This window comes from Pipistrellus kuhlii, unplaced genomic scaffold, assembly GCF_014108245.1.
Source record: "Pipistrellus kuhlii isolate mPipKuh1 unplaced genomic scaffold, mPipKuh1.p scaffold_m20_p_5, whole genome shotgun sequence".
In the NCBI taxonomy this organism is placed as follows: Eukaryota; Metazoa; Chordata; class Mammalia; order Chiroptera; family Vespertilionidae; genus Pipistrellus; species Pipistrellus kuhlii.
The window spans coordinates 870733-882871 of NW_023425551.1; the positions used below are offsets into that span (position 1 = coordinate 870733).

At 57.7% G+C, this 12139-nt stretch overlaps 1 protein-coding gene across 4 annotated transcripts in view; it reads right to left on the bottom strand.

Annotated features, from left to right (window-relative positions):
* Nucleotides 1-12139, bottom strand: part of TMEM181 (transmembrane protein 181) — a 34015-nt gene that overhangs the window by 13319 nt on the left and 8557 nt on the right. For 2 of the 4 annotated variants that reach the window (XM_036413538.2, XM_036413537.2), the window contains exons 2-4: nt 5136-5239; nt 2867-2922; nt 973-1063 (exon numbers count right to left, since the gene is read on the bottom strand). In XM_036413538.2, the coding sequence (XP_036269431.1) occupies nt 973-1063; nt 2867-2922; nt 5136-5239 (251 nt within the window). Of the gene's footprint in view, nt 1-972; nt 1064-2866; nt 2923-5135; nt 5240-11313; nt 11473-12139 lie in introns of those variants that run through there. The other 2 variants (XM_036413539.2, XM_036413540.2) reach the window with 2 other exon arrangements.

Consider the following 12139-nt stretch of genomic DNA (forward strand, 5'->3'; position numbering starts at 1 on the left):
CTGGCTCTGTGACAGGCCAGGCAGGTCTCCACCCATTAGCTTAATTTCATGGAAGGACAAATAGTGCACAGCTAACGAATTACTTTTTAGACCCCACATAATTTTTTAAATTTAATTTTATATGAACATAAAAACAGATGTATATTTTCTGATTATATAATTTTTTCTGATTACATGCTCATACTATGACAATGGGATTAAACACTGCAATCCCTCCACCTAGAGAACAAGTTAACAGGTACGTGCCCATCGTCGCAGGCCATCTGCTAGACATACAAATACACAATGCTATCAAATTTATCTTCTTAAAATGTTACCATAAAAGGAGTTGACTTTTTTCTAATATGCATTTTCCAAGGTTTTTTTTCCCCCCAAGTTTTTTCTCAGCCAAAGCCCCTCGCGTGAACCCGGAACACGAAGCTCACGTGGTGATCCTCCTCGGTTCTCCCAGGCGGCCCACGATCAGAGCCGCCTCGGTGAGCAGGGCCCAGGCCCTGTGTCCGCCCGGGGTGCTCGGGGGAGGCCTCCCAGCCGGCACCGCTGACCCTGAGGCCGAAGATTCCCTGCTGTGCGGAGCCGGCCTGTGCGTGATGGCGTGTTCCCTGCCCACCACACCAGAAGCGCCCGCCTCCCGAGTTGTGACAATCAACATGTCCCGATGTCTCCAGACACTGCCGGTGTCTCTGGGGGGCGGACCCACTGGAAAGGCAGCCACTGAGCTGAGCTGACCAGCGCTCCTGGGGGGCGAGCTGCCCTCCCCAGGGGTGACTGGTCCTGGGGTGCTACAGGGTAACTTAGTGCGGGGGACACGAGGGCATTTGAGGGCTTCCACATTGTTGCTGTTATAAAGAATAAAGACCATCCTTGTAACCCCTCCTTTGAAATCACTTTAAAAGGTCTGAAAGCTCTTTCGACTTTTACAACGTGGGGCTTCGTACACAGAAGAATCAGACCCAACGCCAGGCTTCCTACCTTTTGATTGATTCAACTCAACAACACACGTCAGCCACAGCTGCTGATTGTATGTGGACAGCGGATTCGAACGTATGAGAATTGGCTTCAACTGAGGGAAAGAGAAAGAAGTTAAGTAACCGTGTGACCTTTCCGTTCCCATTGCAGCTACCAAGTACCTCACCTAAACACCCAAAGCGGACAGCCAGCGAGGAGGGCCGAGCATGGTGCTGGGCCAGACACGGCGCGTCCCCGAGGGCGGGAGTGAAACCCCGCCTTCCAGAAAGAGAAAGGCCTAACTGCTACAACGCACATCTGTCTCCGTGAACACCCCCGGGCAGGCGCTCCCACCACCTGCAGCCTCGGCACAACGCCCATTCCCAGAAAGCCATCTCCAGGAAAGTTAAAGGGCATGTGATGCGACGTATGATAACAGGATGCCAAAGAAATATGTTCGCAAAACTCTTAATTTAATATCAATATACCAGACATGTCTGACGTGTCTTATCTGTTATCCTCAGCTCTAGAAGAGTCTTAACCCCCTGGGGGAGAAAAGTTGGAGGGGACCCCATTGGCAATGATCCTTCCGTGGTGTCTGCTGAGAAACCCAATTCCGGTGTCTGCACAGCGGCTCCGGAGAAAGCACCGTCTGCATGCTCAGTCTCTGACGCCAGCGTGTGCTGTTGGGTCTTAATGCTCTGGCAGGTCTCCATCGAACCCATGCCCAGAGCCGTGCCCATGTTCACCCACGTGAGGGGATCTCTCGGAGGGTAATCCATCCTCCTTCAGAAGCAAGTCAGCCTGTGGGACGGCTGCTATGTTCAGTGTCAAAAAAAAAACAACACCTGACATGCTAAGACAGAAAATTTAAAAGGCAAACTCCGATCAGGGGCCTCATGGCTGCACCTCTTCCAATCAGGTGCTCACTCAGGCTGAGAGTTAGAGAAAACAGGGAAATGCGGAGAAATGGGCTACACCGGGACCCTTTTCAAGCCAGCAGTAGCAAAGGGGACAATTAAAGGTATAGGTTTTAGGGTATTTTCTTTTTTTTGCCTTTTTGAAAACTGTAAGGGTGGACACGTAGCAGGGAGCTGGAAGAACAGACAAGTTAATATTTGGGGTCAGATAATCAGATGTTATGGTGTTATGAGAATGCAAGACAAGTGTGCTCAGTTTACAGATAAAAATTTCATTTCAGCCAAGACCGGTTTGGCTCAATGGATAGAGCGTCGGCTTGGGGACTGAAGGGCCCGGGTTCGATTCCGGTCAAGGGCATGTACCTTGGTTGCGGGCATATCCCCACTAGGGAGTGTGCAAGAGGCAGCTGATAGATGACTCTCTCTCATCGATGTTTCTAACTCTCTATCTCTCTCCCTTCCTCTCTGTACAAAATCAATAAAATATATTTAAAAAAAAAATTTCATTTCATACACAGGAAAGTAAAAGTGTTTAGTTATTTGGGCTCTCGCAAGTTAGTATTTATTAAAGAATACCAAAATCCTCCAATTGGAAGAACTTTTGTTTTTCTCTAAAGATGGCAAAGGATCAAGGAAAATTAAAAAAAGAAAAGAAAAAAAGGATATTCCATTTAAACTGAGTTCATTAAAAGAACTGTCACTGCTGTTAACCGAGCCTGGCGACCGCGGTGCACTGGGCAAACAGGAAGAGCTGCAGCATGAGGCCAGGAGTCAGCGGCCTCTGGACGGCCGTGAACCGCTGCGCTCTCAGTGTCCGCGCCACCAGCCCCTCTCGCACTGAGGCATCTACTGCAGCAGGAAACGCCATTTCATCAAACGAGGACCCAGAGGCCAGCCACTGGCCGTGTTGGCTGAGAAGAACCTGCAGGACAGGCGGCCACTGCTAATGACCTGGATGCTTCCATGGCCCATCGCCTACCACGCAGACCCAGTCTTACCTTTTTGCTATTATTTAGTGAAAAATTAGCTTCAGAAGTCTGGATCGCTCTGGGTCCTAAAGTGTAACAGAAGGAAAAAGCAGGTTAAAGCCTCCACTGATAATTAATTTACTGGCTCTTGTCAAATGCCAAGACATACGTTATATGGTGGTGGTCCTATTCTCCTGGTCTGTCATCAGAGGCTGCACATGTATGTGAAACACACAGACACACAGCATCCACTCCGCTGCTGGTGACCTCCGGGCAGGTGAACCAACGGCCACCACACGAGGCACACAATCCCCAGGGTTTTCTGTCCCCGCAGAGACCTCTCCCTGCCTCTATGAGGGCTCTGGGCACCGCAGACCAAGAAAACGCTCATGACACAGAGGGCATCTACCTATTTTATAAAGCATAAAGATTTCTGCCGAAAAATTAAGGCATTTGTCAATTCACCCAATTACTCCAGTTTTCCAAAAACATTTACTCAGCAGAGAACATGAAAAAGCATACTTGCTAATATATACTCAAAGCTTTTCCTGATATAACAGATATGCAGTCTTCATAAATGCTTGCACTGTAATTTTTTAGGACTTTGGCCTTAAAAGAAGTGGTCACATCTCTTCAACAAATGTCGTTGGAAAAACTGGACAGGCACATGCAAAAAATGAAACCAGACCACCAGCTTGCACCATACATAAAAATAGACTGAAAATGGATCAAACACTTCAATGGAAGTTGGGGAACCATAAAAATCCAAGAAGAAAACAGACAGTAGAATCTCAGACATCTCACATAGAGATATTTTTACCGATACATCTGCTAGGGCAAGAGAAACAGGAAAAAATAAACAAACGGGACCACATCAAACTAAAAAGCTTCTGCACAGCAAACACACCATCAACAGAAAAAGGGAACCGCCTGTTTAGGAGAACATACCTGCCAATGATACATCTGATAAGGGGTTAATTTCCAAATATATAACAAATGTACACAACACAGCACCAGGAAGACAAAAATCCAATTTAAAAATGGGCAAAGGACCTAAAAAGACACTTCTCCAAAGCGGATATACTGATGGCCAAGAGACCTATGGAAAAATGCTCAAAGTCACTGATCATCAGAGAGTTGCAAATTAAAGCCACAGGCCCTAGCCAGTTTGGCTCAGTGGATAGAGCGACAGCCTGTGGACTAAAGGGTCCTGGGCTTGATTCTTGTCAAGGGCACATGCCCAGGTGTGGGCTCCTGACGCTGGCTGAATCACACGGGAGGCAGCCTATGGATGTCTCTCTCTCACATCAGTGTTTCTGTCTGTCTCTCGTTCTCCCTTCCACTCTCCCTAAAAACCAATGGGAAAATGTCCTGGGGAGGGTTAACAAAAGAGGAAACAAGATTGGCTACAGTTGCCATTGCCACCATCATCTTCAGCAGCAGCAGCAGGCAAATGGCACTGAAGTAATCACCCTCTCTCTGCCCAGCTCTCTCAGTCCATCACCAACCCAAGACTCAGTTTAGGTTAAGAAACCTATCTTTGCCGAGACCGGTTTGGCTCAATGGATAGAGCGTCGGCTTGGGGACTGAAAGGTCCCGGGTTCGATTCCGGTCAAGGGCATGTACATGGGTTGCGGGCACATCCCCGGTAGGGGGTGTGCAGGAGGCAGCTGATCGATGATTCTCTCTCATCGATGTTTCTAACTATGTATCCCTCTCTCTTCCTCTCTGTAAAAAATCAATAAAATATATTTTTAAAAAAAAAGAAAAAAAAAAGAAACCTATCTTTTGCTGATTTTAGCTTTGAAATGGCCTTTGAAATGGTCCCTTTCTCAGAGATGGAAAACTGAGGCCCAGAACCCATTTCTCCCCCTCAAACAGCATACTGGGGGCCGCAAGGCACCCGGGGCCGAGGTCAAGGCCAAAGCCGTCTGCAGGCTCCTCCTGCCAAGAGCTGGGGCATCACCAGGGCAGCCTCACGCTGCCAGCATCTCCCGCCCTCCCCACCACTGGCCTGCTCCTCGCCAGCCAGCAAGCTCTGGATTGCCCAGCGCCCAGGCGGGATCTTGGCACACACCCTCTCCAGAAATGTTGGGCTTCCCAGCGAAAGGAACATGGTCAAGGCCACCCGGGGCTGCACGCTGCACCCTGGCCCTGGCTGCCGCGCGGGCGGGACAGGGTCACCCCTCCACCCGGTGGGTCAGGGAGAATCGGGCCTTGCCGGGTGGGAGCGAGTGGGTACAGCGGGCGGGCTGCACAGGGTGACTGTACAGGATACCATGGCCAAAGCTGCACCTACCTTTGATCCCGACGAAGACGGTCAGGCCGAAGCAGACGAAGAAGACGATGAACACGAGCACGAAGTGGCGCTTGGAGAGCGTGTACAGCCGCATGGGCGCCAGCCTGCGGGGCAAGGCCAGCGGGTGAGGCAGGCAGGAGCCGCTGGACCGCAGCAGGCCCTCCCCTGAAAGCCCTCAGCGCACAACCGGACCCGCCGAGCCCAGGTGACCCTGACAACAGCCTCCGTGACTCAGGGCTCGGCGGGAAGCCCTCCGAGAGGCCCTGCCCTGCGTGGTCTGCACAGCGCCAGCCCAGCCCCCCATCGGGGCCGGACCATGGGCTGTGGCTCCATGCCCACGCAGGGCACATCCCGCCACTCCCCGTGGGCGGCCAGGCCCCTGGGGGGAGGCCCTGGGTCGCTCACACGCAAACACGCAGCTATGACTGTCAGCGGTCACAGCCCAGCATCCTTTCCCGTCTCTTTCCGCTGGCCGTGTTTCCTGCCCAAGGTCCCTCCGGTCTGAGACCCTCACGCGCCACCCGTGGGGGTAAAGCTCTGCTGACCTTCGCTGCGGGGTCTGGTTTTCTGCGATGGAAACCACCCTGACACTAACCCTCCCAGGGGCCCTCCTCACCCTCCTCTGTCCCTTGGCCAGGAGACCATGGTGGGAGTGAGAGTCACTTCTCACTCAGAACCCCTTCCCCAGAGGGGGCAGACCAGACAAGCCCGGGAAGGACCAGAAGACACCGGTCTCCACGCAGTGCAGTCCAGACACCACGCCAGGGCCACGTGCGAGGCCGTTCCGGTCCCCCCCCCCCCCCATCCTGAAGAGGAGGCCCGTAAACCCAGAGCTGGGAGCGGGTGGGGGGCCTGGGGGCGGGGCGCTCTGCTTTTGACTCCGCTAGCACTTCCTGGTCTCGGCCTGAGGAGCCGGCTCACGCCTCCCGGCAGGTGAGACACACCCTCTGGGGGGGAGGGGGGGCAGGCTTACCCACAGCAGAGAATCAGCTTATTTGCTTTGGTGGCACGAGGCTCACGTGGCTCTGTGCACACACACCCTCCTCCCCCACGAGGCCAAGCTGCCAGCTCCTCAGCCGGAAGCCAGCCGGCCAAAGTCCGGGGCAAAGGTGGCCCACGCCGTGGCTCTGACGTGGCCGTGCCCAGCGGCCCGCTCTCCGGCGGGGCCTGCGGGCCTCCGGGCGGTGACTGCAGCCAGTCACAGGGAGGAAGCAGGACTCAGGGCGCGGGTCCAAAGGCTGAGCCGCACTCAGCCTGCGGTGCCGAGGAGAGACAGCCAGTGGCAGGGCCCGGCCCACTAGCGTTTGGGCCCAGCGGCCGTGAGCCCGGAAAGCCCTGAGGTATCAGCCCGGAGAGGAGAGCGGCCCAGCCCCTCGGGTTTGCATGAACAGATGGGGCTCTTCCCAAGATGCGCCGGTCCCCGGGAAGGGGCTGAGGGAGCCGCTCCGCGGCCCCGCACAGCCTGTGGGACGGGCTGGGGAGAGCGGGTCCGGGCCCTGCACAGCCTGTGGGACGGGCTGGGGAGAGCGGGTCCGGGCCCCGCACAGCCTGTGGGACGGGCTGGGGAGAGCGGGTCCGGGCCCCGCACAGCCTGTGGGACGGGCTGGGGAGAGCGGGTCCGGGCCCCGCAGCCCAGCCAGGTGACGGCGCCCTGCCACGGCTCTGCTCCCGAGGTCCCAAAGGCTAGACTCTGACACCTCAAGGCCACTGCCTACCCCGGACACGGACACGGACAGGCCGCCGTGACCTCCAACTTCCCATCTCTGCGCCAAGAAGGCCCCTCCCTCCCCTGCAGCCGGACAGCCGGGCAGGAGGGAGGCAGAGTGCTCGGAGCGCCAACAGTAGCTCCCTCTACGCACTCTGCCTGCCCCGCGGCCCTCAGGCGGCCGTCAGGCGGCGGGCAGGGAGCACGCGGTGGACTCCGTCTGGGCCGCAGCACAATGGCCACAAAGGGAGAACCTGGTGAGCGGAGGACGCGAGGAAACACCTCCAGGCTGGTCCTCGGGCTCTGGGGAGAGGAGGGCACACCGGCACACACAGCCCTGCGTCACCGACGGCACCGACGGCAGGGACATCAGCGGGGCAGGGAGGCCGAGGGCTTTCTAGTGACTCATTTTTTTTTTTTTTTAATATATTTTATTGATTTTGTACAGAGAGGAAGGGAGAGAGATAGAGAGTTAGAAACATCGATGCGGGAGAGTCATCCATCAGCTGCCTCTTGCACACCCCCTACTGGGGATATGTCCGAAACCAAGGTACATGCCCTTGACCGGAATCAAACCCGGGACCCTTCAGTCCCCAAGCCGACGCTCTATCCATTGAGCCAAACCGGTCTCGGCTCTAGTGACTCATTTTATCCCGTCCTGGGAGCTTCCACTTAAGAATTAAAAATGAGAATCTAACCGAAACCGGTTTGGCTCAGTGGTAGAGCGTCTGTCTGCGGACTGAAAGGTCCCAGGTTCGATTCCGGTCAAGGGCATGTACCTTGGTTGCGGGCACATCCCCAGTAGGGGGTGTGAAAGTGGGAGCTGGTCAATGTTTCCCTCTCATCGACGTTTCTAGCTCTCTATCCCTCTCCCTTCCTCTTTGTAAAAAATCAATAAAAAAATATATTTAAAAAAAATGAGAATCTAGGCAGTGGAGAGGGCTTCCGTTCTCGATCCCCTCCCATTTATTTGAGATTCTATTTCTTCTAGAAATCTGCATAAAAGTAATTTCTTCTGTGGCCCAAAGCCCTGGCTGGGTGCCTCAGAGTCCTTATCTACAGATCGGAGACACGATAGCGCAGGGCTGCTGGGAGGCAGCGGTGAAGTCAGTGCTCAGAACAGCGGAGGGCGCGGGGGCCATCATGTTGGTTAGCAGTGGTAGGAGCTGTGCTTTCCCCTCCCCCAGCTTTTTGTTTTTCCATCCTACCAGTACCCCCGACGACCACTGCGTAACTGGCACCTCTAGTTCAGACTCAGCCATCGGAAGGACAGGGTGGGAGCAGCTGGCATTCCCTGGGCACCTCCTGGGCCCCAGGCAGGTGCTCCCCGGAGGCAGGGGTGATCCGCCCATTTTCACAGACAGGGACCGCCTGCCGAGGCCCCGTCAGCAGGCGGTGAGGTGGGATTTGAACCCACACGGTCAGGAGCACAAAGGTGGCCCCCAACTCCCTCACACTCACTCCTGGGCCTCCTCACCGAAGTCTTTCCTTTTCAAACCTGCCATTTATTGGGTTTCAGGAAGAAACTCTGAGGGAAGGAACAGAACAAGAACTCTGAAATTTCAATCAACCGACTTGAATATGGTACAAATAATTTATCTTTAGCTACTCAGAAAAGCCATATGCAGGCAGCCACGGCCCCACAACCTCAGGATGTATGTGCATGAGCAAGCCACCAACTCCCGTGTACGCCTCCGAGGCTGTCCACCCAGCGTCTTCGCCCAGGAGCGTGCTGGGGAGGCCACCAATACCCTCGCAGGGCAAACAGATGGAGGGAGCAGACCACACACTGGTCAACGCAGGGTCACGGGCAGTGCAGCCCAGTGGTTAAGAACTGGGATCTCGAGGCCCACTGCCTGGGCTGGAGGGCCTTCACCATTGACCTGGGCAGTGAGAATCCCTTCCTTCTCTGGTTCCCAAACTGTGAGAGCGAGGGGGCTAAGGGACCGTCACGGAGGGTCGCTGTGGCAGCTACTTCCCGAAAGCCCTGCTCAGTCATCGCCTCTGTTACCGGAGCAGCAACAGCGTGGAAAGTGTCAGGGGGGGCTCTGGAGCTGACCACCGGCCTCCGTCCCAGCCCTGCCCTTACTAGCTGTGAGCTTGAGAGACTCAGGGGCTTCGTAACACTCTGTTCTCTCTTATTGGTTCCAGAGATCACTGTGGTTCAGGAAAAACAAACCTATTCTCAGAGACACAATCCTGGCCAACTCTCCGGTTGCGGGGCCAGGATACTGACGCAGGCCTGCCACGAAGGAAGCCTGGGACAGAACCACAGCGGGCCCGTGGGCCACCCGCCCCTTCGCTGGGGGCAGACGGGAGTCTCACTGATACACTTCACACTTAAATGTCCCCGATGAGAGGGACAGGCAGAGTACACTCTTTAAAAACGGGTTGTAAATACCAAGCAAGACCCACACCAGACGCCAACCTTATTTAGGTACGCAGGGAAATGCTACAGAAAGAGCAAAGCAGCAAACGGAACCTGAGAGAGATCCACTCGCTGTAGTCAGCAGCCAACAGGAAGGTCCGGCGCTAGGAGCTGGGTGGGACTCGCCCTCTCCTCTCCTCCCGGCTCACACGCCCCTCGCTGTCAGATAAGGAATGGAGTTTGCGGGGAACGTGAACGTCAATCTTTAAGAGCTGGATTCCTCATTCAGGCTGGTTTGGGCAGCACTCTCTCCCGTCCTTTTAAAAAGAGTAGGCTGTGTCCACCCGGTTTGGCTCACTGAACAGAGCGTCGGCCTGTAGACTCAAGGGTCCCAGGTTCGATTCTGGCCAAGGGCATGTACCTTGGTCGCAGGCACATCCCCAGTGGGGGGGAGGGGTGTGTGTGTGTGTTTCTCTCTCATCGATGTTTCTAACTCTCTATCCCTCTCCCTTCCTCTCTGTAAAAAATCAATAAATATGTATTTTTTAGAAGGAGTGGGCTGGGCTGCATGTGAGCAGGGAGGCCCTGGGGTCACAGACCCCGCACGGCTCCCCGCCATCCCCCCAGCCATTCTTTCTCAGCCTCTTTCCCCGTTCCTGCAGCCTGTCAGCGTCCCAAACGGGGCTCAGTCACCTCTGCCAACAAGAGCACGAAGGCCAGTACTCCCTTCGGAAGCTCAGGCTTGTTTTCTCCTAGGATTTTTATTCGCTGCCAATCGCTTTATCGAATCCCCAGGTCCGTGCCATCCTGAGTGCTGGACTGGGCAGTGGCTAGCTGACTGCCAGGGAACACGTCCACCTCCCGGGCCCTGGCTCAGTGGAGCAGGGCACATGGCTCCCAGGAGCACCCGTGCTGCCCCTGCTCCCCGCTCCGCAGCGGGACCACTGCCACCACGTCAGATAGCAGGCGGCTCCGGGTCCGGCAGGAGCCCACACAGGTCACCCCCTCTGCCTCTGAGCCCTGTGGAAAGGTCTACCGCCAGCACACACACCGGGGCCGCGTGCGATCGAGGAGGGAGATTCGCGGGTGACAGGACTCAGCGTGCCGGTGTCACTCTGCCACGGGGTCACAACTCTGCACAGCACCAGAAGGCACCCCCCTGCATTTCCCGGTGCCAGTCACAGACCCCACAAATGAGCGGTGCTCCCGAGGGCACAGAGGCAGTAACACTGACCCCTCCACCTGGGTCTACAGAGCAGGGAGGCGGGGTGCCAGGCTGGCCTCCCACGCGGTGCTAAGGTCAGACTTTCCCCCATCACAGCTGCTGGCCTCTGGGCAGGTGCCTGGATCTTAGCCCCTATGTCTGTGATCAGAAGTGGCCAGGCAGCCCCAAGTGCACAGAGCAGCACAGTCCCGTGTGAGGGCCGCGCTGGACCGCGGGGACCGCCCTCCTTCCCTGACTTCCTGCCGCTCAGGAGCTGGACTGGTGGCCAGTTCTCTCCCCTTCGCTGGGTGCCCCTGGGACTCCGGTGACAGCTGCGTGGGAAGCGGCTTTACGGTGCGCCCCGGGGCCGGGCCAGGTCTTCCCCACTCAAAGCCCCTAACTTCCGAGGCAAAGGGCCCGGAGCCCACGGGCCGCAAGCTGGCAGGCGGGCACCCCGGCCCGGAGAGGCTGGCAGGCTCCCAGCGCGCCAGCATCACCAGCCGCCTCGCAAGCACCTCGCTCCCCGCGGGGGTCGCGCCTCTCCTGGGAGGCTGGGTCCCGGCGGCCGAGGACGGGCGAGGGGCCCAGAGCCGGCCACTGCCGGGCACCCCCCGGCTCCCCGGGAAGGCCGGGCCCCGGTGCCCTGGGCGACCCCGCCCGCACCCAGCTCCCCGGGCCCGGACCCCGCACCCCGGCCCCACGGCCCACCCAGCCCGGCGGCGGAGCCCCTCCCGAGTCCCCCCAAAGTCCGGCAGCGCCCCCTCCCGCGTCCCCGCGCCCGGTGTGGGCGGAGGGCCCCGCGGCAGGGCTCCCGGGTGCGGGACGCAGGAACCCCAACTCCGGGCCCGGGCGCCGGACACCGGCCCCCGCCGCCGCCTCCGTCCTCCGGGCCCGCACTCACGGCTCCATCGCGGCCGGCGCCGGGGTCCGCCCCGCCCCGCCCCGCGCCCCGCCGCTCAGCAGCCGCAGGCGCAGCCACAGGCGCAGCCGAACCACAGCGGCCGGGCAGCGGCTCCGCGACTCGTCAGAGCGCGACGCGCGGCGGGTCACGTGCGCGGAAGCGGCCGGAGCGGCTGGGATGGGGGCGGGGCCAGAGGCGCGGCAGGCGCGGCGGGGCGGGGCCTGAGGCTGGGGGCGGAGCTTGGTGGGTCTCCCTCCTCCCCCACTCTAGAGCCCAGAGGCGGGGCCACACGCGGGAAGGAGGCGTGAATGAATGAATGACTCCTTGTCCTCAGCGGAGGGGGCCCCCCCACATTCATCCACACCCCGCTTCCCGGGCATCTAACGGGGCATGCGAGTGGGATCGGGAAGACACTGTGGTGTCTCGTGTTCCTGGCAGAGAATCTGCAGCTTTCTGTATTCCCAAAGAGCTGTGGCCGCGGGGAGGTGGAAGGAACCCTCTGCCGCCAGCCCGAGTGACGGAGGAGAGCTTTCCGGCTGTTCGGAGCCTCTGCAAACCTCTCCGGACGGCCGCCGCCACCGCGTCTCCGCCCAGCACCGGCGCTGACAGGCGCTGGGGCCACCTGGGCCTGCAGGGCGGCCAGTGCGAAGGCATCAGCTTGGTTTGGGTTCTCGGCTCACAGTTGTGTTTGTAATCTAGGACAGCCGAGAGCCACAGTCCGCATATTTGAGATTCACCTTTGCAGCATCGGTCAAAACGTCCCCTGTCTCCATGTCCAGTGGGCTTAAAGTCAAACCCAGTGAGGAAAATAAAGGCCTCAGCCTCC